Below are 24030 nucleotides of genomic sequence, written 5' to 3'. Positions count from 1 at the left end.
AAAAAAAAAAAAAAAACAAAAAAACAAAAAAAAAAAAAACAAAGGTAAGAATAAAGACGAGTGTAATTTTATTTAAGTTTCCTGACTTTCATCTAAAAGGCCATTTTTGGCTGCATCAAGAAAAGCGGGGCAAGGTTTGCTGCCATATCCTGCCTTCTCTTCCCTGACAGTCCAGAGAGCTCCTGGTCTAGGGGCTGCCGGGTCCAGACGCACCTCGCTGTGGCAGTTTACAGCTCAGAGCTGCATGTCATAAACGGTCCTCCCATTGGCTAAGAGATTTTTACCATGCTGTCCTGAAGGAAAAATTTGTCGTCGTCTTTTATAAGAAAGAAATCAGTTGGCATGATGGCCTGTGATGGTCTACTTAATCTGCGGCATTTAAAACCTGCAAACTTGAATTTTAAATCCCTAGGAAACACGTACATATGTATACACACATACACACACACAATATACACAGTAAAGGAAAACTAAAGATTTGGGTCGTATTTGAGATTTAAATAGCAAAAGGAAAGTGTTATTAGGTATTTTCTGTCAAGCGTATCTTGTGTATTCCTTGCTAGTTCATTCAAAATGAAAATACCCTAAAGAAAGGGGGAAAAAGGGAGTATGCTTTGTCAAGAATGCTTATAACATTCTTCAGAAAAAATAACTATAAGACATTTCCCTCTTGAAGGCTAATTCTTTTTTAGGCATGGGTTACACCACGTATGGAGATACAAATGGTTAGTAAAATTAATTATCCACTGGCAAAACAAAACCCAAACCCAAACTGCTTGGTGAGGTTTCCCTAAATCTGGGTTAGCAAAATTTTATCAGTTATCTGTGAGCCCAGGATTTGAGTCTGAACAAAATTCGAGAGAAATACAATGAGACAATGGAAACATGACTTTCTAAAAGAAAACAAAAAAGGGAGAGAGAGAGAGCAAAAAACCTATGGATGAGTCAATGGACTGCACGAACTTGAAAGCAAAGATGGTGTTGATTCATGCTGTGTGTGTCTTCTGGTCCAGGCTCCATCTTGCTACCTTTTTGAGAGAGATTTATGTTTGGAGAGACTAATGCTCACGGGGACCTTGAGTGTGGAGCTGCTCGTGAGTCAGGATTCACTTGCTCTGTACTGGATACAGAACTGTGATGCTGGCCTGTGGTCACGATGCACTGAAGGGCTGGGCGAAGGGGGCCGGGCGAGGGGGGCAGGGGCGGGGGGGACACCACCCCGGCTGCATGACCGGCCGAGGCTACAGCCGAAGCACGAGGCTGGGCTGGGGAGGGTGGGTGGCCAGTACTTGGCCCAGAGCGGGCTCCCCCACTGGGACTCGAGAGCGGGTTCTTTGCGTACCTTTCTTTGTCATCTTTACTAACGGATGAGTCTCGTTTATCTACATCTCTATCTCTGTCATGAGCTGCAGCGGACGCGCTACGCTCCAGCTCCCCTGGCTTCAGCCAGGGCGGAGGGGTCGGGAACGACGGAGGCGTTCGGTGCAGCCGGTTCCAGGGCTCGTGAGGATTGCTAAAGTTCTGCACACTGGGGCCATCCTTGTGGCCGAACACTGAGTTGGGTGCTGAAATGGTGAAGTGGAGAACAAAAAGGTTTCAGAGAAATTATATAATCTGCTGTAATGAAGGTACTTACCAAAAAACTTTTAACAGCATTCAGAGTTAAAATGAATACATATTATTGGGAGCTGGAAAAGGAAAGGAGATTAACAGATTCATTAGAGGAGCTTGTCCTACACTGGAGAGGTAAGTAAGCTCACAGCTTTTTTTCTTTTTTTTTTTTTAACCAAAGGCAAAGGGGCAGGAGGGGCTGATTAAAAAGGAAAGGGACCCAACAGGTATGGGGATCAGCTAGTCACGCCTATCTGGCACACGCAGAGGGGTGTGACCTAGGTCAGTAGCTCAGTTCAGAGCAGAATTCATGGTTATCCTCTGCCCACCATGACCCTGCTAATATGACTGCTGCCCCCGTCCACAACCTTAGCGACCAGAACTAGAGTCAGCAGAGACCAGACAGGGTCCTGATCCCAACAGACACATATGGTCTCCACGCTATATGGAACCGTGACGGCGGCTTCAAGCTGCACCGTAGGTCTCCTGTAGCCGGAGGCCGTGACGTATGGAAGGCACGAAAGGAAACAAGCTGGGATTCAGTGGCTAAAGCATGTTTAGAACAGGAGCCCTTCCTACTTTAGACAGACTGAGCAGTGGAAAACAACACAGTCTTCCTGGATTAGCAGCACCAAGTATTGCCCTCTCCTGACGGTTCTGAGCCTGCATTGCCTCCTGTTCTTCAGTGCGTTTCCTCACTCCCGCTAAAGCAAGATGAAATGAAATTTAAAAGTTGTCTTCACGTCTAATGGGAGCTGTGGCTAAAATGTGGGATAGTAGAGATGGAATATGGATGAAACTGTGAACTTCAGCAAACTCTCTGGAGTTCAATTGACTACACTACCTTTCCTGACCCTCAGGAACATATATCAACTGCGGGCTAGCCTTAAAGCGTTGGTTTAGACCTAACTCCACCGATTAAGCCTGCTTTTGCAGTGATATCACCTAAGTTTGTTTCCCAAGAGCGTGGTTGGTTCCCTTTTACCTAGAAAGGTCTTGAGCCACAGACAGATCAGAGTAGATAAATAATTTAAGGCAGATTTTTAAAAGTTAGAGGGTACTCACTAACTGAAGGATTTCCAAGTCCCCCGAAGGCATTGCCACCAACTGCTGTCAGGCCAGTGAACGTAGACGGCCGATTAAAAGGCTCTGCAGACAAGAGTGGGAAGAAAGACATGGTTGCAGGACTCCACTGAGTGAGGAAGACAAGAGCTTCCTGGGAGCTGGGAAGGCAGTGGGGGATCCTTGCCCCATTTATACTCAGACCTGACCTGTCCCACTTCTCCCGCCAGATTATGCAAAGGGTTTTCATCCTTTTGCATCTGGGCATGGGGTTAGCAAAATATTTATGAAAGCTGTTTTCCAGAACTATGCGTTTTGCCCCCTTTCTCTCTTGCTGGGCGGGGAACGCTGCTCAAGCCACAGTACGCTCAGATGCCTCCCTGCCTGTCTCCCCTCTTCCCAGAATGTGCCGTGTAGGCTCTCATAGACCAGAAGGACGAGGGCAGCTTAAAGTCCATCTCTGAATGAAGTCCCCAGGGCACACATATCCTACACCACTGCCTGCATCTGCTTGTGACGTGCAGGAAGCATCAAATAAATGAAGGCCACAAGTAAAGCACCTTTACTAGGAAGAGAGATAATAGGGTTGTGAAATGCGAAGGGATTAAAAAGTAACGGATGCTGTCTCTTCTCCATAACATCGTGTCCTTCTTTCCACCTCCATGGGTGCCTTTATGTGGGCAAGAGCTCACCATATTCTCCAAGGGGCAGGGACAGGCTGCTGTAAACGTGGATGCCCTGGGGTTCCACGGCATGGCTTTCACCCACCGCACCCCCTCAGCAAGTCTACACACAACCACTGCTGTGCACAGACCGACTACTTGAAGGACACGGTATGAGAGGTGCTGAAATCCTGGAGATGGACGGCGGGGATTCAGAGTTCTACAGGATCACCACCACCTAAAGCAGTAAGTGACTTATCTGGGACTATGGCCCACTTAGCAGGAAGTGTAGCAGGAGCGCAGTGAACAAAGGTTTTTCTGAGATACACACGTCGCTGCCCGTCGCTGATGGGCAACTCACCGAGGTGAGCAGAAGGGTTAAGGAAGTTGCTGTGATGAGGCGGTGGCCCAAAAGGGGTCCCGGTTGGGTGTGCAGCACCTGTTAAGTCAAACATAATGGAGTTAGATTTCAGAGGAAGGCAACTTCGACAATGCCACTGGCTCCCGGTCACCAAAGGACCCCAGGAGAGAGCACGTTAAAGAAAGAACATAGCTGACGTCCGTCCAGGCAACACCCGGGGAAAGAGAAACGTGCTCATCAGGAGGCAGAAAATAAATCACCCCGTTTCCTCTTCGCTGGCTGGGCTGGGCTGGCCACCACCGAAGAGAGGTATTACTTTTTTTTTTTAACATCTTTATTGGAGTATAATTGCTTTACAATGGTGTGAGTTTCTGCTGTGTAACAAAGTGAATCAGCTATACATGTACATGTATCCCCACATCTCCTCCCTCTTGCGTCTCCCTCCCCCCCTCCCTCCCTATCCCACCCCTCTAGGTGGTCACAAAGCACCGAGCTGATCTCCCTGTGCTATACGGCTGCTTCCCACTAGCTATCTATTTCACATTAGGTAGTGTATATATGTCCATGCCACTCTCTCACTTAGTCCCAGCTTACCCTTCCCCCTCCCCGTGTCCTCAAGTCCATTCTCTATGTCTGCGTCTTTATTCCCGTCCTGCCCCTAGGGTCTTCAGAACCATTTTTTTAGATTCCATATCTATGTGTTAGCATATGGTATTTGTTTTTCTCTTTCTGACTTACTTCACTCTGTACGACAGACTCTAGGTCCACCCACCTCACTACAAATAACTCAGTTTCGTTTCTTTTTACGGCTGAGTAATATTCCAGTGTATATATGTGCCACATCTTCTTTATCCGTTCATCTGTTGATGGACACTTAGGTTGCTTCCATGTCCTGGCTACTGTAAATAGAGCTGCAATGAACACTGTGGTACACGACTCTTTTTGAGTTATATGGTTCTCTCAGGGCTGACACACAGCACTGGAAACACAATGCCAGTGGGGCAGGGAGTTCTGTAACCAAGTAAGCTTGGAGAAATGCTGGGTAAAAAACGTGAAGCAAGGTTCTTTTACTGAAGGAGTAGGAGCTGTGACTGTGTTCTCTCAGCCTCTAAAAGGGCAACATCCGGCCATGGGCTACTTTCTTCAGAGACATCTCTGGGGGCAAGACTTTCACTCTGAGAAACACTGTCTAATCCGGGTGCAGGAGCGGCCGTCACGAAGCCGTGTCTCTGGGCTGCACCGCTTGGGCCTTTGTGGAATCTCATTTCCTGGGGATGTGTTAGCCGTCACGGACCCGCATTGAAGGAGATTATAAAGCCCGACCCTACGAAACTCACTGTGAGTTACATCAGGTTGTTGGAAATGAAGTCCTCCGTATCTTCAGTGCCGGGAAAAGCTAGTTTATTCACTTGCTTCTGGACACTGATAAATCCTAAATCGCCTCTATTGGTCTTCACCTTGCCTGCCAGGGAACTCCGGTCTACCTTAGTGCTCGTCTTTCCTTAGGTTTTCCCCTTTATCCATATTTCTTCCTCTACTTTGGCCGTGAACAGTATGTATTTCCGTAGGATGCCTCAAATCCTTTTCTTGAAGGAAGAGAGAGACAGAGAGTGTGCACCTGTGAATTAGGGAAGGACACTCTTTCCAAAAACTTAGGGCATCCGCCTGGCTTGCTGACGTGCAGCTCACAGCTGAGAAGGCAGGTTCTCCGGGCTCTAGACAAGAGATTGGCCAAGGTCATCTAAAGACGTCCCCTTCGTTATTTCAGGCGCTAGTGCCCAACAGCAAGATGGAAGCGGTTGAATTTAACAAGTATGCGTAAATCATACTTACCAGTTAAAAAAGTTTCACCATTTGGGGAAAAATCTGATATTGCTTATACTAGAAAAGACTACCTTCCAGAATAGAAGTATAAACAGGGACTGAATGGATTTACCAATAATTAAAACTCTTCCAAGAACCCCTATTCCAAGAATCCCTTGCATTTTGACTGAGTTCGTAGAAACGAATACAGATTCCTTCAGGAACATAAATTAAGTGGAGGAGGGTTGTCCCTTCAACACCCTATTAATTTATGTTTGGCGTTTTTCATTCCCCAGCCTGGAAGGGCCCTGTGGGCCTGGGGTGTGGAGGAAGCCACACAGCATAGGAGAACATCTATCTGTCAGAGCCACAGCGTCTCAGCGTCGGAAGGCACCTGAGGAGTTATCTGTTCAGCCCTATAGGGTGACTTCCTCTCCACCCAGAAAGTGCAAAAATGGCACCACCTCCACAGGGCAAATACAGCCCAACACATTCATTAGGTGTGAACAGCGTTGCCAGCTCAATAAAAATGGGGCTGCACACCGTGTAGTACAAGCTAATGAATGCTTCGATGACGATCGCAGCTTCGCTCAGCGCAGGGCCCCCAGGGGTGCCTCGCAGTTCAGGAATTATCGAAGCAAAAGAAGCCAGTTCATCTGCTTGGCTCAGATGGAAGCCAGGGAGAAATCTATTTCTCTCCAAAAATTGCTCTTCATGTAGCCCTGTCTGAGAGCCTAGGTGCCATGGTAACGAAGACTTCAAACATATCCCTAGATGGAACTGACAGAGAGAAACCTGAGACCTTAGCAAATTCCATCTACCCTCAAGACAGCGCCGCTCGCCCTTACTCTGGAGACAAGGCCATTAGAATGGTGATTGCTTGCAGTGCGGGTGCTCCTTGCTTCCCGAATGGATGAGCCTCAGGTCCGCCAAAAACGAGTCTTGAATAAAAGCCTGGGAAGGTGGCAGGCGGACTAGAAACGGGGACCCCCTTGAACACTTACGTCCAGAAGAATAAATTCTACGCCGCACAGTGGGTAGGAAGTCATGGCGCCTGTCACCAGAATGAGCTGTAGCCAGTGGAGCCCGTGTGCCAGGCACTGTGCGCTGAAGGTGATTTTAGAAAAGACTGAATGTTGAGGAACCTTTGATACCGGTAGGGCCGCTCTCCACCTAATGCCCCTGACGGCCGCTGCCTTTGTCTGTACGGTCCCGGAGCAGGACTGGGCGGGTTACCCGATGCAGTGATGATCAGGGACCCACTCCGGCACATGCACGAGGCACTTGGAAGTGTGTCTTCTCAGAGGTTAATGAACAGACCTGTTGGGGGTTTTACACGCTGGCCCCTAAATTTCCTGCATCGTTACAACCAACCAGGCAAGAATGTTAAGTCCTGTAATAGAGAAGACCGGCAACCAACCAATTCACCCTCCCCGTCGCAGACCACACCGCCGGCAACTACTTTAATTGTACTTCTTTATCCTCAGACCCTCACGCACGGCGTGACCAAGCATCGTGGTGTGAGGCCGCCGAGGGCTCTGCGGGCAGGGACAGTGAGAGCAGCTGCGTCCTCACACAATTCCTGGCATTGTCTCCTCCCGATCGGCCCTTGCACGCTCTCAGATCTTTTTCAATAGCATTTGACGTGCTTGTGAGTTATAGTGGTTTAATAGAGAAGCAAATAACGAGCCGAAGCAACATGAGCCCCCGAACGGAGAGATGGTCTTTTCCCTTCTTTCACGGAAGGGGGCGCATCCACGGAGAAGGGCCCATCTCCCGAGATGCGCTGTGATACTGCCTTGCAAACTGACATACGTCATAGTTTTCAGGCGGCCCAGAGCTCAGATGATATAACTTATCTAGCTACCTGAGAACTACGTTCCCCAGCTCTCCCCTCTGAACTCACCAGCGGCAGAGAACAAAGTTGAAGGCCGTGCCAGGTCATGGGGGTGGTGGATGGCTCCAAAGAGGCTGGGACCCGGAGGACGGCTCAGGAACTCGGGCTTCAGGCCAAAGTCCAGCTTGTGTGGGTCTGACTGCATCTGTTTCTACAGCAGCAAGGGGGGAGGAAAGGATGGCACCCCAAGAGAAACAGCGGGGAAGAAAAACATTAATAGGAGGAGCCTGAGACCGAGAGAGTCAACACGATGAACTCGGGCCCTGAGCCCTCGTCAGGTTCAAGTTTACAAACGCTGTGAGAACACAGCAACCCACAAACCATTTCACCCTCCAATGCCAGAAAAGCGGGGCCCGCCGTTCATAGCAGAAATGTCAAGGGGCAAAACTCAGGTTCGGTCTCTGAGGTTACAGGGGTCTGAGGGACAGAACCATGTCCCAGTTACTGAAACCACCACCGTTCCGAAGTCGTTTATGATTTGCCGCAAAGGCTCCTTTCAGCAAGTTTTTAAATGATAGTATCTTAAAGCTCATTTTAGTAGGGATTCTGCTGTGTAAATTAATTGTTTAATGACTCTTTGCCATGCTCTAACAGATCACAGCACATTAGTAGCTGCAAGTTATAAAGAAATATTTGCATGCCTACAAGCTAATTTTCAAACGATCGTTGTTACATATTTTTAAAGAAACACTAATGAAGTAGGGATATTAATTTTACTAACGGGGGCTTTTTTACTGTGCCTGCTACACTCCCAGTTAGCTGAGGAAGAGATCAGGCCAGACCAGTAAACCTTCCAGAACGTCTCTTGCTGTGAATTCCTTGCCATCAGCTGCCGTCTGTTTATCCGCCCTTGCGCTAACCTGTCAGCTCAGCTTCCTCTGAGGCTGTAGGGACCAGCTCATCACCTTCCTCCTCGTTGCTCCTCCTGGCCTCACTCTGGAGGCTGGCAGCCTCTCCTACGGCATGGTTTACAAACTGCCCCACCTTCTCGATTCTCAACAGCCTTCTCGGCATTGGCCTCACACCGCCCCCGAAGAGCGCCGACCCTCGACCTGGGCCTGGGGCCGAGGCTCCGGATCTCCCTCCCCTCGCCCCCTCCTCTCAAGCTCTCCGGGCTCCCAGTCCTTCACGGCCCTTCCTCGGTTTCCGACCTCGCCTTTCCCATCTCTTAGGCTCGTCGGATGTTCTCTGTCCGTTTGGCTCCACTCCCCCTCCAATCCCCTCATGTTCTGCCACGCGTAAATCCTTGTCCTGTCACACAGTAACGCCAAGGAGACATGTGATCTAACTTGTGCGGGAGTCAGAGACAAGAGGGGTTTGCCATCCCCTAGCGCTGAACCCTACACCATCCTGCAATCCCACTCACCCATCCTTCCCAGGTAGGATGAAAACCACCTGAAACCTCCAGGCTGGCAGCAACACCCCAGGAAGCAGATCACAGGTTCACCCTTTTTTCTACACACGCCAATCCTCACTACTGAACTCTGAGCAACTGGACACCGGGACAGAGGCATGCCCTGAGCCTGCAGCAGTAAGAACCTGCGAGCAGGGGCCTCTCCCAAGAAGTATCTGGTGAGTGGCTAAAAGAACGAGTAAATGAACATTACAGAGAAAGGGGACCATGCAATTTCTGCTCAAACCTACAGGGAGTTCTCTCATGCAAGTCCCACTATCAAGTAATAGCCAACCCCCCAAACAAAGCTGCTAATCCACTATGAATCTATGAAAACGTTTTGAGTGCCTCCTTTAATTTGGTTACCAAATTACTTAGTGCTAATGCTGCACGGTACATAGCACAGTTCCATTAACCACAACTTAGGTCCGTGAAGCAAAATGGAGCTTGGGGATTACAAAGAATTTGCCGGAAAGGGAAGATGAACAGCGATCTCCTGTGCAAGAGGTCTTCCTAATTGAATTGGGATAATGAACCTCTGAGTCACTGGGGACACGCTTGTGGAAAGGAAGGTGCTAAAGTGGCACCTATGCCATCCTTCATCGCTTTTAACCAAACGAGTTACCAGGAGGACGTGATTTACCCACCGTTCCGCTAACCACATCATCCAGAACAAAAGTGAATTGAACTAACCATCAAAATCTAGTTATAGCTCTTCAGAGCACATGCGTTTTCTAACGAAGCTAAACCAAGAGGTTTCTAATAAAGCCTCACCTAACTCTAATGTCAAGGTGAGCAAAACTCACCGACGGGATATTCTGACAAACAGCAGGTATTTGGTACCAAAGCAAGATACCTTAGTGACCTCATTCACTGAGGGTGGCTTTTTAATTTCTAACTAGGTAGGTTTTTAAAAAATTGTTTAACCATTAAAAAAAAAAAAATTCTGGGATGACTAGCTCGCCCTCCCTCTTTTTCTATTCTGATGATGGCCCCCGAATGCCGTCAGGACTAAAAGCTTGTTCATGAAAATATGGATTCCAGCGGAAGTGTACTGGAATTCCTTGATTGGTATAGTTACTCAGACTGTAAAATCTGGACTTGTCAGTTAGTTTGGTCCCTAAGTTGACCGGTGATGCCGTATCTGGTCATCTGCAGAAGTTCTTCATCTGTTTTCTATTTCATCATAAAGCCCTGGTAATACATGCAATGTATTCGTCTATATGATGAAAGTACAGACAAAGAAGAAAAATCTCCCCAGGACAGGTAAGGTAACCAGCCAGATGGCGGTTCTGACAAGCACTGACTGTAGTCTGACCTCTGGCATTGGTCATCAGGAGGACGAAGGAGAGTGGGGATAGGTCATTGTAAACCAAATACCGCTTCTAGAAGAGGAATTTTTAATAATATGAATTGCTAATGGAATCATCATATAGGCCTAAATGAGTAACATATTGGGCATAAACGATCTTTTTATCCAAAGCCATAAAATGAAAAGAATAACAAGGTACTGTTTAGCACAGGGAACTATATTCAATACCCTGTAATAAAGCATAATGGAATGGGAAGAATGTACCAATTCTTACAGAAAGAAAACTTTTCGTGTACAGCTCTTCCTAGATACTATGTTCCATACTAGTACTTGTGACTATAATTAGATTCCCCAAACCTTTATTTTAGGATTTAATCTATGGAGGCCCTTTGGATCAATAAGATGACAAAATCATTTAAAAAAATAAACAAAACATCAGGATGTTACCAGTTTGCTTCTGTTTTGCTATTTGCTGGTAATCTCCCTAATTAACAGCAAGATTGCCAAATAGCTTTTCCAAGAGATACCTGACCCTGCCTGCCTGCCTGCCTGCCTGCCGGTGGGACTTTAGAATCTGTTTCAATGCCTCCTCGATCGGGAGATCACACGCCCGCAGGTGGGCACCCCTCCCCAAGGCTAGGAAGGCAAGACTGACCTTGACTTTCTGTTGGTGGTGGTAGATCTGCCAGGCAATGTGAACATGCATAGCGCACCACTTCCCTGGTTTCTGCAACAAGAAAGAGCAACGTGGTCAGAAGGAAGACTTTCTGAGAAAACCCCCTTCAATTTCCCCAAAGCTTTCAGCAGATTCTAGCTGCAGAGGCGTTTTCCACGAAACGAGATGCTTTGTCCCCTCCAAGTGCCTTCTCTCAGCAGCAGTCCGGTGCCCGGGCTGGAGAGAGCCCCAGTGGGCTGTACCTCCCCTGCCACGGGAGCCCGAGCCGGCAGCTACTCCTCTGAAAACCAGCCCCGAGGAGGACCTCCCTGGTTACCAAGGATAACGTGGCAAAGCCTGAATCCCACTTTGTGCCCCCTCTCTCTCTCTTTTCTGGCGCCAGCTGGCAGGCCTGGTGGAGTGAAGCCCTACTGAACAAGCCTGGCCAGGCCGTAATGCGAACTGGCTGCTCAGAAGAACTAATTAGTGCATGTCCGTGAACCAGTTCGAAAGCAAGAGAGGGGACAGAACCTGTGTCACCGCCCCCAACACTGGGGTTTTTTTTTTTAAACCCCAAAGTGGAACAAAGAAATCCACCACATTTTTACTGAAGCCCAGTTCCCACAAGTGCTTCACTAAGAGTCAACTGCCCATATTCGTGCTGGGTGGCACGGTTCATTTCTAAGTGAAAAAACAGAGAAGAGAACTCACTCCTTTCTCCTCTCTAGGCCTCTACAGAGTGAGTGCCTGCCCCGCCCTCTGGGAGGGCATCAACCCGTCTCTCAAACTAGTTCACGTCTTTGCTTTCTAAGCTGTGCAGTAGCTGTGAGCTCTGTCTCACTACCTGGGGGGCAGGGACCACGTCGTGCCACTTCACTTGTATTCCTGCTACGTAATCCACCCGTAAGCTCCGAACATCAGCTCCATAACAACAGGATGGATGAGAAGAAACACTGCCCCATTCCTACACCGGCAAAGGACAGACACTTCCGGTTTCTATATTAAGGAGCTGCTTCTGAAATATATACTTAAATCCAAGTTTGGGTTCAGTTCTCTTGTAATGAAATTATGGGTCATTTGAAATCGCCTAAGTGATGACACCATCCTCCTTTCTCCCCCTTTGGAGAAACTGAATTATCTGATTATATGCACCAGAAAGGGTTTAAGTAGAGAAATCTGCTATCCATCCATCTTCCATCCAACCATCCATCATCCCTGCCCCCCCTCCCCACATACACCAAGGAAGTCAGCATTTATTCAGAGGACATTTGCTGGCCATGCTCCAGACCTCTCAAGACAAACCAATACTTCTAGTAGCTCTTTTTCTTTTTTTCTTTTTCTTTTAAATATAAATTTACTTAATTTTGACTGCATTGGGTCTTTGTTGCTGCGCACAGGCTTTTCTCTAGTTGTGGTGAGAGGGGGCTGCTCTTAGTTGTGGTGCATAGGCTTCAGTAGTTGTGGCACGTGGGCTCAGTAGTTGTGGCTCACGGTCTCTAGAGAGCAGACTCAGTAGCTGTGGCACACGGGCTTAGTTGCTCCGCGGCATATGGGATCTTCCCGGACCAGGATTTGAACCCATGTCCCCTGCGTTGGCAGGCGGATTCTCAACCACTGCGCCACCAGGGAAGCCCCTTCTAGTAGCTCTTTTCTGCACCAGGGGAAAGGGTCGAATGGCTGTGACAAGTCAGCATCACTTAGTGCAGAAAGAGGCAGCCACCAGCCAAAATAAATAGACCCGGATATGTATTTTCTAGGTGCAAGAGAAAGGGTAGAGCTCTGTGTAACCCTAATTTCAGCCTATAGCTTAAGTCTTTCCCTTAAGTTTTCCACAAGTCAAACCTTTTGCCAGAACTGACAAGAGAATCTGACTCAGTTGAATTTGATCTGTTCGCTTTATCTCCGTGGCCTGGCGTCCTCCAATGCTCAAAGCAAAACCATTTAGGCCATTTTCAATCGCACTCTGAAAAACCTGACCACTGTCGTTCCAACATTTTACTCCAGTGTTCCTGTGGCTTGTTTCCTTGTAATTGTATTTTTAACCCTCCGGGAGTCAAACAGGGGTTGCAAAACAGTTCTAGAAGAAGCTTGCTTACCCTTAACATAGGTCTGAAAGGATCTGTCAACTGTGAAGAGAAAATGACAACTTGGTTACATGCCTGTCACTCAAACAATTGCTCTAATTAAGAAATTTGTAGTGCTTCATTAGGAGGGGAAATTAAAATGTTAGAATTTTACTTTTAAATGAAGCCCTTTTAGAGAATAATTAACCCATTTTCACACTATCAAAAGTGCCAAGCGCCCCTCCCCCACCTCACAAGCCTTGGTACATCTACGCTGACAAGCCCCCGGGCAAGTTTAATCAATAGTGATTTGCCCTCTGGCAACATGATTTGCTCCCATTACACATCTCAGGAGTTTCACTGTCTTAGAGCAGCCCTTCCAAACCTCACCACATGGGTCTAAGGGAGAAGGGCCTTCAGACCATGGACTTGAAAGACTGGATACTAATGATAATTAAGGAGAAGTGTCCTTTCCAGACACACAGTAGAAATAGGCTATCTTTAATAATTATCCTTAATCTGATGACTGTACGTCACTTAGAGGTATAAGACGTTTTAAAGAAGTTCACTAAACATCATACAAATACTTACACAGTTGAGTCATTTTACACATCTACCTAATTCTGGTTATCAATTTCCGACTGCCCTTATCCAGGGAAAAAGACAATATTGTAAAAGGTAATCATTTTTTTCCCCCATTTACTATGAAGATAATAACGATCAACGAGACAAGATTATATCTACTGTGTAACTTCAAATTCTTTTTGAGAGTTGGTCTGCGTTATGAATAAATAACACAACCAAATCATAATGGATATTTTATTTAGCTCCAGATAATGTGGCATGGACCCTTTTGTCCATGTGGTATGGACAAAAGGGTCCATACCACATTACAAGTAGAGTGGCCGGAAGAGCTGTGTAGTACAATGAGCTCCAGGAAGAAAAGCGCGTAGCGCCTTTCCATTCAAAACATTTTACAGCTGTTTCTTTGGCATGTGAGAGAAATTTCAGGAGATGGAGACAGAGAAGGCTGGTTGGGTGGAAACTACGCAAGCTCAGAGTGTCGGACTCCTGGGCTTAGACCATAAGCTCTCCCTCTGTCCCGTGGTAAGTCATTGCCCTGGTGTCACGTGGCCGCAAGGGAGATTCCGTTTTCTAAGAGTAACTAGCATCTTCCATAAACTAGAAGGAAGAGCTAAGGCAGCAGCTGTTCGGCTGGGCTGAGGAAGGTGTGAGGCCTGGGCTGGCTGTCCTGGGGAGATGCCATCTTCTGTGTTACCCGAGACCCAGCCTGACCTTGCACTTACCCTCGGGTCCTTCTGGAGAAGAGTATGTGGGACCGTCCCAGGTCGGGCAGCAACATCGATTGGGTTGGACGTCTACAAATTAATTAGACCACAGCTTAGGAAGCATATAACACGGGACACGAAAGCAAGGTCTTCCTTTCGTTCTAAATGACAGAGTTCAAACGTCCCTTTTTTGTTTGTTTCTTTCTGGAATACAAGAGTTAACGGATCCATTTTCCTCCGTGACCACATATGCTCTTCGTGAGGACCCCGCTTCCTGTTTCCCCAGGGGACCCTGACCAGAGTCTGCCCTCTCCAGCGATGGCATCTCCAGGCAGAGAGAGGCGAAACGTACATACAAGCCCGCCCCTGAAATCCATCTTCTACCGAGCTCCTGACAGCCCTGTCACTGTGGGGCTTTTGCTTTATCACCAAACCTTCCAAGAAATGCTTAAGTGAACATCATTATAATCTGCTCTATCAGGTGCTTCCCCTCAGAATAACTGAACGTGTTTTACAGACATTAAGCTGACTCTCAATTTTAACTGGCAGACGGTAACAAGGAATTACACTCAGTAATTACTCATTAGCAGTGGTGGGAATGGGACAAGAGAACCTAATTTGGGGACCACACAGACCTATTGTTAAGTGATTTCTAAAGTAATTCTGCACCATCTTTCCCATTCCCAACACCATTCTTAAATATCATCAATGATAACAACCTTATCTGTAGGCTTTTGTCCTTTGAATTAACAACAACGAAAAGCCCACTGGAGGCACAAGGCACCACTTTCTAGTGGGTAGAGGATTTAGAGTATTTTTCACCAGGTATTTGATTTAAGAAACCACAACTTCTATGATGGGGGGGAAAGAAAGAATGGAAGAAAGAAAAGCAATCAGCTGCTGTACAGCTAACAATTAAGCTGGAGTTGTTAACCGCCTGATTTGCATACATATGAAGAATTCCGCTAATGAACTGCAATCTACATATTCAATCAGTAAGATGGCCTGGAAAGGCCTATTTCAACACCAGGAGAGACACTTTCTTGCCCAGATGTAGTTTTCTGTGTGATTGGATAATTGTGAGTAAGGGAAATAGTCTAATTTATTAAGTGACCTACCAGTCTGGTTGGGGATGCACCAGAGATTTCCTGCAACCTAGAGGGGACAGACCAGGGTCTGAGAGGGTAGTAAAGAGCTGATGGCAGAAGGAGTTTAAAAACCACCATCATTTTATCCCCAGATAGGAGGTGTTGAGACCGGCCATCCTCAAGGCCTGAGGAGGTCTAACTGGGCACAGGAGCTGCGATTCCATGCAGGTCCCTGTGATTTCTAAGGTGTGGCCATCCCATCCCCAATGCTTAATTTTTTTCCTCTTTTCTAATTTTAGGGCAGCATGCCTTTGTTAGTATATTATGTGCTCATCCTGGGAGACTCTGGCCCAAAATTTGTGTTTTAGCTTTGAAATGAGACGGGAATAAAAGAAAACCAAAATCACACAGCACAATTTCCTACTTTACAATCTGAGAATGGCTGCTAACAGAAATACATTTCGCTTTTTTGGCATGAGAATCAAGTATCGGCCGTGGTAGATGTAAAGTCACAAAAAGGTAGAGTTCTGAGAGCTAACGCCTTTATTTTGGCCCTCGGAGATAACTCTAGCCCAAGTGGAGGAGCGTATCTCTGGCTAGGTAGAAAAGAATTCAGTTATCATAAAGGGTGAAAGGCTACTTCATCTCACACGAGGATGGCAGTCTTGACCTTGGGAAGTGTGACCCTGACAGCGGGGTGGGAGGCTTATCCGACATTTCATACAATTCCTGACCAGAAGCTTATGTCCACAATCTTGGTAGGGTGGGGGTTGGGGGGAAAATATATATATATATATATATATATATTTTCCCTGTATATTTTACAGAGCACAAGAAATCCTAGTTCAACTGAGATGACATGGGTAGCACAGGTTAAAAATTAAATTCTGGCTGAGTTTTAAACCTAAATGGACTAGGAGAAAATATTCACACTCTAATATTGATGGTCAATTTGGATGGAAAAATGAGTCCCTGGCAGGTAAGAGGATGGGAAGCTACCTGCCTAGCCCCAGCCCCAGGCTCCACTTACAAGTACGTAGGTGTGTTTTCGACGTAGTTTCTTACCTTCGGCTGAAATGCTCCTTGCAGTGAACCAAAAGGGCCAGTGGGCGGAATCATAGGGGGGATGCCCGATACAGCAGGAGGGTAAGAATGGAAGAGCTGTGGCCAAAGATGGAGAAGGGGGGAAGACAAGATTTTAGTAGGAGGCAAATGATATGTTCCAATTCCCTTCCCACAGAAAGACATCAACATTAGCAAGCCAAGTAATTTCAGTTTGATGCTATTAGTCAAGAAGCCACAGTGAAATGATCACACAGATGTGCCATGAATACTTAACTTGAAAAGTTAAAAGTAGTTCAGAATCAATCAGCCAACAAATGATGTCCCAGATGAGGACATCATTAGAAAGGGAGCTTTTCTAATTATTAATTGTTAAATCGGATAGAAGTCCTAAAGGGTTGGAGATTTTAATGCATATCAAAAACAGGAGGGGGTGCTGAGCCAAACAAGATGCCCAGAAAATGACAAGTTAATTAGAAAAAGAAAAAGAAAAAAAAAAAAAAGGAAGAAAAAAGAAGCAAGTCTTTATGGATTCCAGGATTTTAAACCATTAAAACACAATTAGTACTTTTAGACTTTTAATAGTTTTGAGGAAATGAGAAAATATTCACAATCCTTGCTTCATTAGGTTGTTCTGGTAAGTGGCAGTTCCAGAGGACAACTTAATTGTCTAAAATGATGACAAATATTTGTGGAAGGGGAAAATAAAATGACTCAGAGTATACTTTCCACAGAGCCACCCATTTTTCTATAAGATGGATAAGCCCACTGAAGGCTATTCAAGCCAATCCCCTGACATGTCAGTCTGACCACTTAGTGGGGAGGGAGAAGAATGATTCTGAATTAACAATACGAATTTTCTTGAATTGATAGTTTACAGAGGACACAATGGAGGAGAGAAATATACAGCAGTACTGAAGACAATGCAGACGCATCTTCTCCTCCTCTTAAAAATTCAGTTTCTGAGATTTTACCACTCTGGTTCCATTTACTTTGAAAAAACCACCATACAGATGTTTTAGGAATGTCCCACCCTTATGGTTACACAATATGTCAAAAATACAATAATAATTCAAGCTTTTCCTAATAATGCATTTATGTGAGCTATTTCTAGGTAACGGCCGAAATCCACATTTCACAATCCTGTTTTCAGAGCACATACTTTTTCCGTTGGTCTTTATTTCATTTTGCTCCCATTCAATGATGCAGCAAAGTTTTTCAGACTAATTGATACTGAACTAAATCCACTTAAACAGTGACTGCAAACCAAGCGCCCTCATTTAAACTAATTTTAAGTCTAAAATTGTGTTTTAGATACTTGAGTGCATTGTATCTTAATTTCCCTTATAATATCCCAGTCCCCAAAGCAGGGGAGACTAAGTACTTTATATATTATCCACTATAACTAATAACATGAAATAACTCTCCCCCAGTACACTGTATGAAGCCGAGTAATTAAACATCACTAAAATGCGCTCAAATTCCTATTACTCTGCCTCCAGGTGGGTATGTTTTCCTTTAATGTTTTCAATTAAAAAATTGGGTGTTCTCACCATTTTCATTTTGCTCTAGTCCATTACTGAGCCTCTTCGAATATAGCTGACTACTCCATCTCCTGACTACAAGTCTGAATTACCTAAGTAATAAAACATGAACCTTCCAAAAATTCAGGCTTGCAGACTTCTTCATCTTAAATCTAGGATTCTCTGTGGAATATGTATATGAAAAGACACTGCATGAGGTCCTAGGAAGTAAACTGAACTGCCAGCAGAGCAGCTAAACTTTCTCTGAGAATGGTTTTGTTAGCTGGTCCTTAATTGAACTTGGCAAGTATAGACAAAGGGCAGAAATCTGGTGATTATTAAGGGTGGTACCATTCATGAAACCCACGCAAAGAGAAAACCCACAGCTCTACTACATTTCGCATGTCCATCTGAAAAATGCTTTCGTGTCACAGTCCTGAGCAGAACAGTGCTGAAGAACTTGGGGGGGCCCAGGTGCTCAGATACACCTTCCTCATCCCTTTCTGAAGAGGCTCTCCTCAGGCCATTTCTGAATGTCTCTCCGTAAGTAATTCTCACTTGATTTCTAATATTGTCTCGTCCTGACTTCTCAGCTCACTTCTCAGCTTAGGACTAACACAGTGTCTAATTATCTAGTTCAAAGCATGAATGAGTTCACAGGCTTGGCTGATCTATTAAGTAGCATTTCTATTTGAACAGTAAGGTAACACTATCCAAAAATCAAAGCAAGAAGAGTTTAACACGGTGAATCAACATGGCTACAAGCAGTTATTAAACTTCCTTCTTTCTGGTTTCATTTAAAAAATATAAATAAACCATTGAGCAAAGAAAACTTGCAAAATTTCAGGTAAAAATGATGCAGTATACACTCCATAATCAAAATATCATGGTAAGATATTCAAGGTTTTTGTTATAAAAGAAGCCCACGTCTTGAAATTAACTGAACATATAACTTAGGTTGTTGCCAATTGAAGTTCCAGAACATACTCTTAAAATTGCATGAAACGATTAAAAAAAAAAGTTTTGTTTTTTTTTTTAAATAAAGAAGAGTTTAAAGAGAAAAAAAATCATGCATTTCAATTTTAAGATCTTCTTTTGTTTAAATAGTATTTTTAGTTGCAGTTTTAACGAGCTCAGGAGAACAATACCAGCTGTGTGTAAGAGGGATCAACAGTCGGTCTAGAAGAAATGAAAATTTGCTGTTTGAAGTCATGAGTCAAAAAGATATGGTACTTTCCTTGGAGGAAATAATCGAAGATGAATTCCAGGAATTCTGTGTTAAGGACATTTCGACCGAAGACTGCAATCTGTGATTTCAGACTCTCCTGAAACTCTAAGGGTTTAACTGCGGGCGCCCCACTTTGCAGGACAGAGGCCTGGTTGCCAGTGAAGTCCACCTTCGCTTTAAAGTGTTAGGAGTGCTTATGACCTTTTGACTCAGAAGATGATACTGCATCTTTACCAAAAGCAAACGTCACAAAAAGCAAGCATCCAAAGTGACGAGGAGCAATGGGAATTCTTGCAAAGATGATTAAGGAAGGCTGCTAGTCATTTACTGATCTGTGGTGAGAGCACAAAAATGGAAAAGCAGTTACATTAAATGGGTAGCATGGTAACAAGACTCACACTGTGCCGGTAGAATGGGTCAACTTTTGTTGGGTATTTGTCAAACTGTAAAGGGATCAAAGCAAAAGCTAGTTACTTAAAGAATCTACATTTCTGTTCACTGCTTCAGTGGAGGTAGCCCGAAGCAAGCTTCTCTGCCGTTAGGCTGTCATCAGCCTCTGTAACCTCACTGTATATGAAACCATTCTGAGCTCGAGTCACTCTGACAAGAAATCAACAGGAATGCAAAAATCAAAGCGAAAACCCATTCAGTGCATTTAGGTTGTGGCCACACAAGAGCGGCTTTCTTTCTAGGCTATGTTTAGAGACTGGCGCGCACCAAACATCTGAACTGGAGAGAAGAGGCAATTGTTCAGATGAATCAGAGAGAAGTGAGCGTTGCATCTGATTTATCCAGAGAATTCCCTCCGTTTTCATCTTCACTTTGGCAGAACTGTGCATTCAGCTGTTTTCTGAAATGTATTACCCCCAAATACAAGGCAATTTGGGCTAGGTCTTAGAACCTTTCTTTTGAGCAGAAAAGAGAAAATACCATTATTTCTTCTAAGTAATGTCATCATCCTGGGCTGTAACTCCCCTCAGTTAGATTTAACTTATTTTGTGAAACAGCTCACTCAGACTGGTATAAGCTCCTTCCCTAAATAACTGTTGAGAAGTACGGTTCATCCAGAAAACAGATACAGGATTTATCACAGGAAAAAAATTTTGGTCCCAAGGCCTTACCTCTAATATGCTCCTAAATAAAGTTTATAAAATAAACTTTGAAATATATATTTAAAAAAATTAAGTTGAACAAAATGGGGGAGAGCGAGGGAGGAGAGAGAGGATGCAAAGTTTGGTGAATCGCGGAATTCAAATCTATCCTCACAATGCCTATATTAATTGCCTTAAAATCAAGTATTTCCTGAAATATTAAAAATTAAATAAGTAAAACACTAATAGTCACTGTTATGGACAGGCATCTATCTCAGAACAGTTAGTATCCTACTATTCCTTACAGCTCCTAAGTTAAAAAACAACCCTAACTGGTCCTCCCGGCATGCGCTAGTCCCCAGGCAAGGCCAAAATTGTGTCACTGCCAGTGGTCCCTCTTACCACAAGGCTGAGTTCGGACCCTGCAGGGCTCATCGCGCCCTGACCACTTGCTGGCAGAGCACAATAGCAGACTGGGGGCGCTGTCTTATGAAATACGGGAAATACAACACCTCCATCAAAGCCGGTTTAAAAAACCTTCCGAAAGAGCGGGTATTGGGGGAGGGGGTACCCAGGGCCATCCAAGTCTCCTGATGGCTCTCTCCCTCCTCAGCCCTTCCCGACTTCCCGGGATTCCGTGAGCATTTATTTGCTGGCGCCGAACACTGACAGATACATTTTTACATCTGGTGGCAACTCCCCAAGGTGCTCAAGAAGACAAAATCGCCCTTAAGAAGTTAACTACCGACACTGGATGTGACCGTTTCGAGGGCATCTAGAATAAATTCCACCCACAGTGCTAGAAATCACCGTCTAGCAAAGAGTTCCTACTTTAGGCCCTGGGTCAGTGCTGCCTGGAGCAGGGCACATCCCCTTCTCTCCAGCAGAGCTGAGCAAGGTCAAGGGAGTCCCCCGAACAGCTGTTGCTCCCCAGCCAATCTCCTGTGCCCAGACGGCCTGGTCCAACCCCACCGTGCTGCAGAAGAAGAGAGTCGCGCTCCACTTATCCTCACGTTTCCGCCTGGGGTACGCACCATGGGCGGTGCCGGCGTCGGCATGATGGCGGCGGGCGGCAGGGCGTGGGGGAAGGGCGTGAACGTGTGCTGGTGCGTGTGCTGGTGCGTGTGCTGGTGCTGGTGCTGGTGCTGGTGGAACTCGGTCCGCAGGTAGGGTGGGGGGCCCAGGGAGGCCCCGCGGTCAGCGCTCTGGGAGGCCAAGAAACGCGTGTTCAGTTCCTGTCGCAAGATGTCTTGCTCTGGAAGAGAAGAACACGGACGGGGTGACACCTTTCCTTGGGACGGTAATTTCTTTCAGAACGGGACATCCAAGTAGCTCACTACGGAGGGCTGTGCGCCCAGCCAGGGTGCGGGAGCTGGGGCTCTCAGGGGTGCGGCCGGGCCCTTAGTGGAAAGGGATAGCCGACCAGGCAATGGACGGTAAGGCCCAGTCACACACTCTGTTCTCTGTCTCAGCTTTCAGGGACAGGCGGCCCATCAGTGGGGTGCACGGACAGAGTCCAGGCCGAACGGCCAGAGGTCAAGTTTCAGCTGTTTTACTGCCGGCTGAGTGACCCTGGGTGTGGGAAATCAGCCATCTGTGCCGCGGTTTCCTCGTCTCTCATACGGGAACAATAACATTGCCTGTGCCATGGATTCGTTTCAAGGGTTAAAGAAATGAACCTACTGAAGTGCTGAAGAGCAGTGACTGGCTGACTAATAAAAGTGAGCTGTCGACACGGCAACATGCCATGACAGACCCCGCATGCCCTCTTCCAACATAAACCTCTGCTCCACGGCTCTCTGTATCGGTGGTAGAACATGGCCACGACGAACCCTTGGCCTGATTAATACAGGTGAGGAGAAAAGGACCCAATATCCGACACTAGGTGTGTCCTTAAAAAGCTGGGACATACGCTCACAAAAAGTACATCTTCTTTCCCACCCACGGTAGGCGGCCTTAGTCAGCTAACAAGGATGTGACTTAAGATCCTGGCCTGAAACAGACACGGGATGTGTAGAGCTTTTCTGTCAAGCTAATGGGAGCCCAGGTGACAGGGCCCAGACAACCTGTGCTTTACTGCTCAGAGGATGACCCTGGTCAGAAAAGTCTCTCTGGCAGTGTCCGATTCCAGGCCACTGTCATGCCAGGTTGGGATGGGTGTTGGTACGTATTTTTGCTGAATCTCAGCCTACAGAGGGCCGGAGGAAGATTACAAGAAGACATACAGTAAAGCAGAAAATCGTGAGTGGATAACACCTAGCCGTCAGGGACAACACAGACAGCAGGCGAGGCCCTCTGGAGGGGACAGTGGGAGCACGAAGAAGCCAGGCCAGCTCGTCCATCCTACCTGAGTAAGTGCCCCCGGCCGGGTGTCCGGGCACCTGCAGACTCCCTGATGTCAGAGGTGGTGGAGGAGGCAAGGCAGTGGGAGGGGCAAACATATTGGGGTGATGTGAGTGTGCGGGGGGCTGGAGGGTGGGCGTGAAGCTGTGCAGGGGGCTGTGGTTGGGCAGTGACAGGGGGAATGGGGAGGCCGAGGGGTGGTGGGAGGCGTGGGGGGGGCCGGGCTGAGTCTTCGCTGGGGTGCTGCTCCTGCTACTGCTGTTGGGATACGAAAGAAATGAAAAACAAAAGAGGTAAGCCATTTATTTGCTTAAAACAACCCCTATGTCCCTGCCCAAAGCCATTCAACACCTTTTCTCTCGCTCCTTCCTCTTCCCAGACCCTCCCCTGTGCGCGCAGAGCCTCTGCTGAGATCGCAGCTCCTCTAAACCGCCCCCACGACTGCGGACACAGCAGAATAGGAGCTGCTGCCCCAAGCCGCCGCCACGTCCAGACAGCTGCCCCCTCCCATCCTGCACCAGCCACACTTGTGACAGGGCAACGTCAGTGGAAAGCAATAAGCGCGGTGAGCTGCTCCCTCCTCTGTGAAGAAGCACAGGGAAGGGGGAACCAGGGGGTCAGGTGCCCCGTCACCCCTGTGGTCTGGAGGCCACAGACGTGGCCTCGGGGGCAGAAGATGGGCCTGGCCCCTGCCAAGGCAGCTTCCTTCCCCTGTTGCAGATAGGAGAGAGCAAGGCTCTTGACCGCCACGGTCACCCGTCACAGTCACAAGGAAAACACTACCAAAGTCACCAAGCGCGGGGGCTTAGAATGACAACCCCGGGACCAGCCGGGGTGGGCAACACTGAGGCCTGCGCCCTGGGTCCCTGTTCCCCTTTTCTTTGCGGGTTTCCTTGTGCTGCTTTGTAAACTTTCCTTTGTACTCTGGCAAAGACAAGACGGAAGAGTGCCTAGATCTCCAGGGAGGAACACCTCTCTCTCCCTAAACCTGGCGTGTTTCTTCTCTACCTCTGTGACCCACCCGGAGGAAGGAAATCACAGTGGAAATTCCTCAAACCAGATTACTCCTTGGTCCCCATCTTCCCGCCCCTGGAGTTGCAGGGAGATGTGACGGGGGGTGGTTGTGGTGGCAAAGAGCTTTCCTTTTAAGATTCTCAACACTGCACCATCTCCCTGGCTTTCCGTTCCCTGCCTCTGACCGGGGAACCGGCGGGGCTCCCGGGCACAGAGCCCTCAACTCAACTCTCCCTTCCTTGAACCTTCTTCCCCTTCCTGCCTTCACTCTCTCAGGAGCCTCCGTAGATATTTAGCTCTTGACAACGTCCTCACCGCCCATACTCCACCCAACGCATCCCGTCCTGCTCCCAAGAGACCCTGTCCCACCGGCCCCTCAGGCCCCGTCCCTGTCTTGCGTCCCCGCCTCGCTGAGAACACTGCGATCAAGCTTCCAACAGGACACCGCAGTCCCTGCGGGCCCCGCTCCCACCGCCAGCTGCCCGTCCATCAGAAGATGACCAAAGCCGGGCCGGCGGCTCACCTGAGGCTGTTGAGGCTCAGGCTGCTGCTGTTGTAGGCGGACAGCGGCTG

General features: G+C 47.1%; 2 protein-coding genes across 2 annotated transcripts in view; both read right to left on the bottom strand.

Annotated features, from left to right (window-relative positions):
* AUTS2 (activator of transcription and developmental regulator AUTS2) overlaps positions 1 to 22596 on the bottom strand; it is a 25538-nt gene extending 2942 nt beyond the window's left edge. The window contains 11 exon segments of the mRNA XM_024764139.1: positions 1343 to 1565; positions 2677 to 2760; positions 3697 to 3774; positions 7406 to 7547; positions 10757 to 10828; positions 12853 to 12882; positions 14127 to 14198; positions 16262 to 16357; positions 19408 to 19452; positions 21135 to 21355; positions 22448 to 22596. Coding sequence (XP_024619907.1) covers positions 1343 to 1565; positions 2677 to 2760; positions 3697 to 3774; positions 7406 to 7547; positions 10757 to 10828; positions 12853 to 12882; positions 14127 to 14198; positions 16262 to 16357; positions 19408 to 19452; positions 21135 to 21355; positions 22448 to 22541 — 1157 coding nt within the window. The 5' untranslated portion in view covers positions 22542 to 22596.
* A 1237-nt stretch (positions 22597 to 23833) lies between these two features.
* Positions 23834 to 24030, bottom strand: part of LOC112412440 (autism susceptibility gene 2 protein-like) — a 961342-nt gene continuing 961145 nt past the window's right edge. Inside the window, exon 8 of the mRNA XM_024764131.1 lies at positions 23834 to 24007. Coding sequence (XP_024619899.1) covers positions 23834 to 24007 — 174 coding nt within the window. The remainder of the gene's footprint in view (positions 24008 to 24030) is intronic.

Source organism: Neophocaena asiaeorientalis, unplaced genomic scaffold (genome assembly GCF_003031525.2).
Source record: "Neophocaena asiaeorientalis asiaeorientalis breed wild unplaced genomic scaffold, Neophocaena_asiaeorientalis_V1.1 scaffold490, whole genome shotgun sequence".
Classification (NCBI taxonomy): domain Eukaryota; kingdom Metazoa; phylum Chordata; class Mammalia; order Artiodactyla; family Phocoenidae; genus Neophocaena; species Neophocaena asiaeorientalis.
The sequence above is the reverse complement of the archived record's forward strand: the minus strand, read 5'-3'. Positions and strand labels throughout refer to the sequence as shown.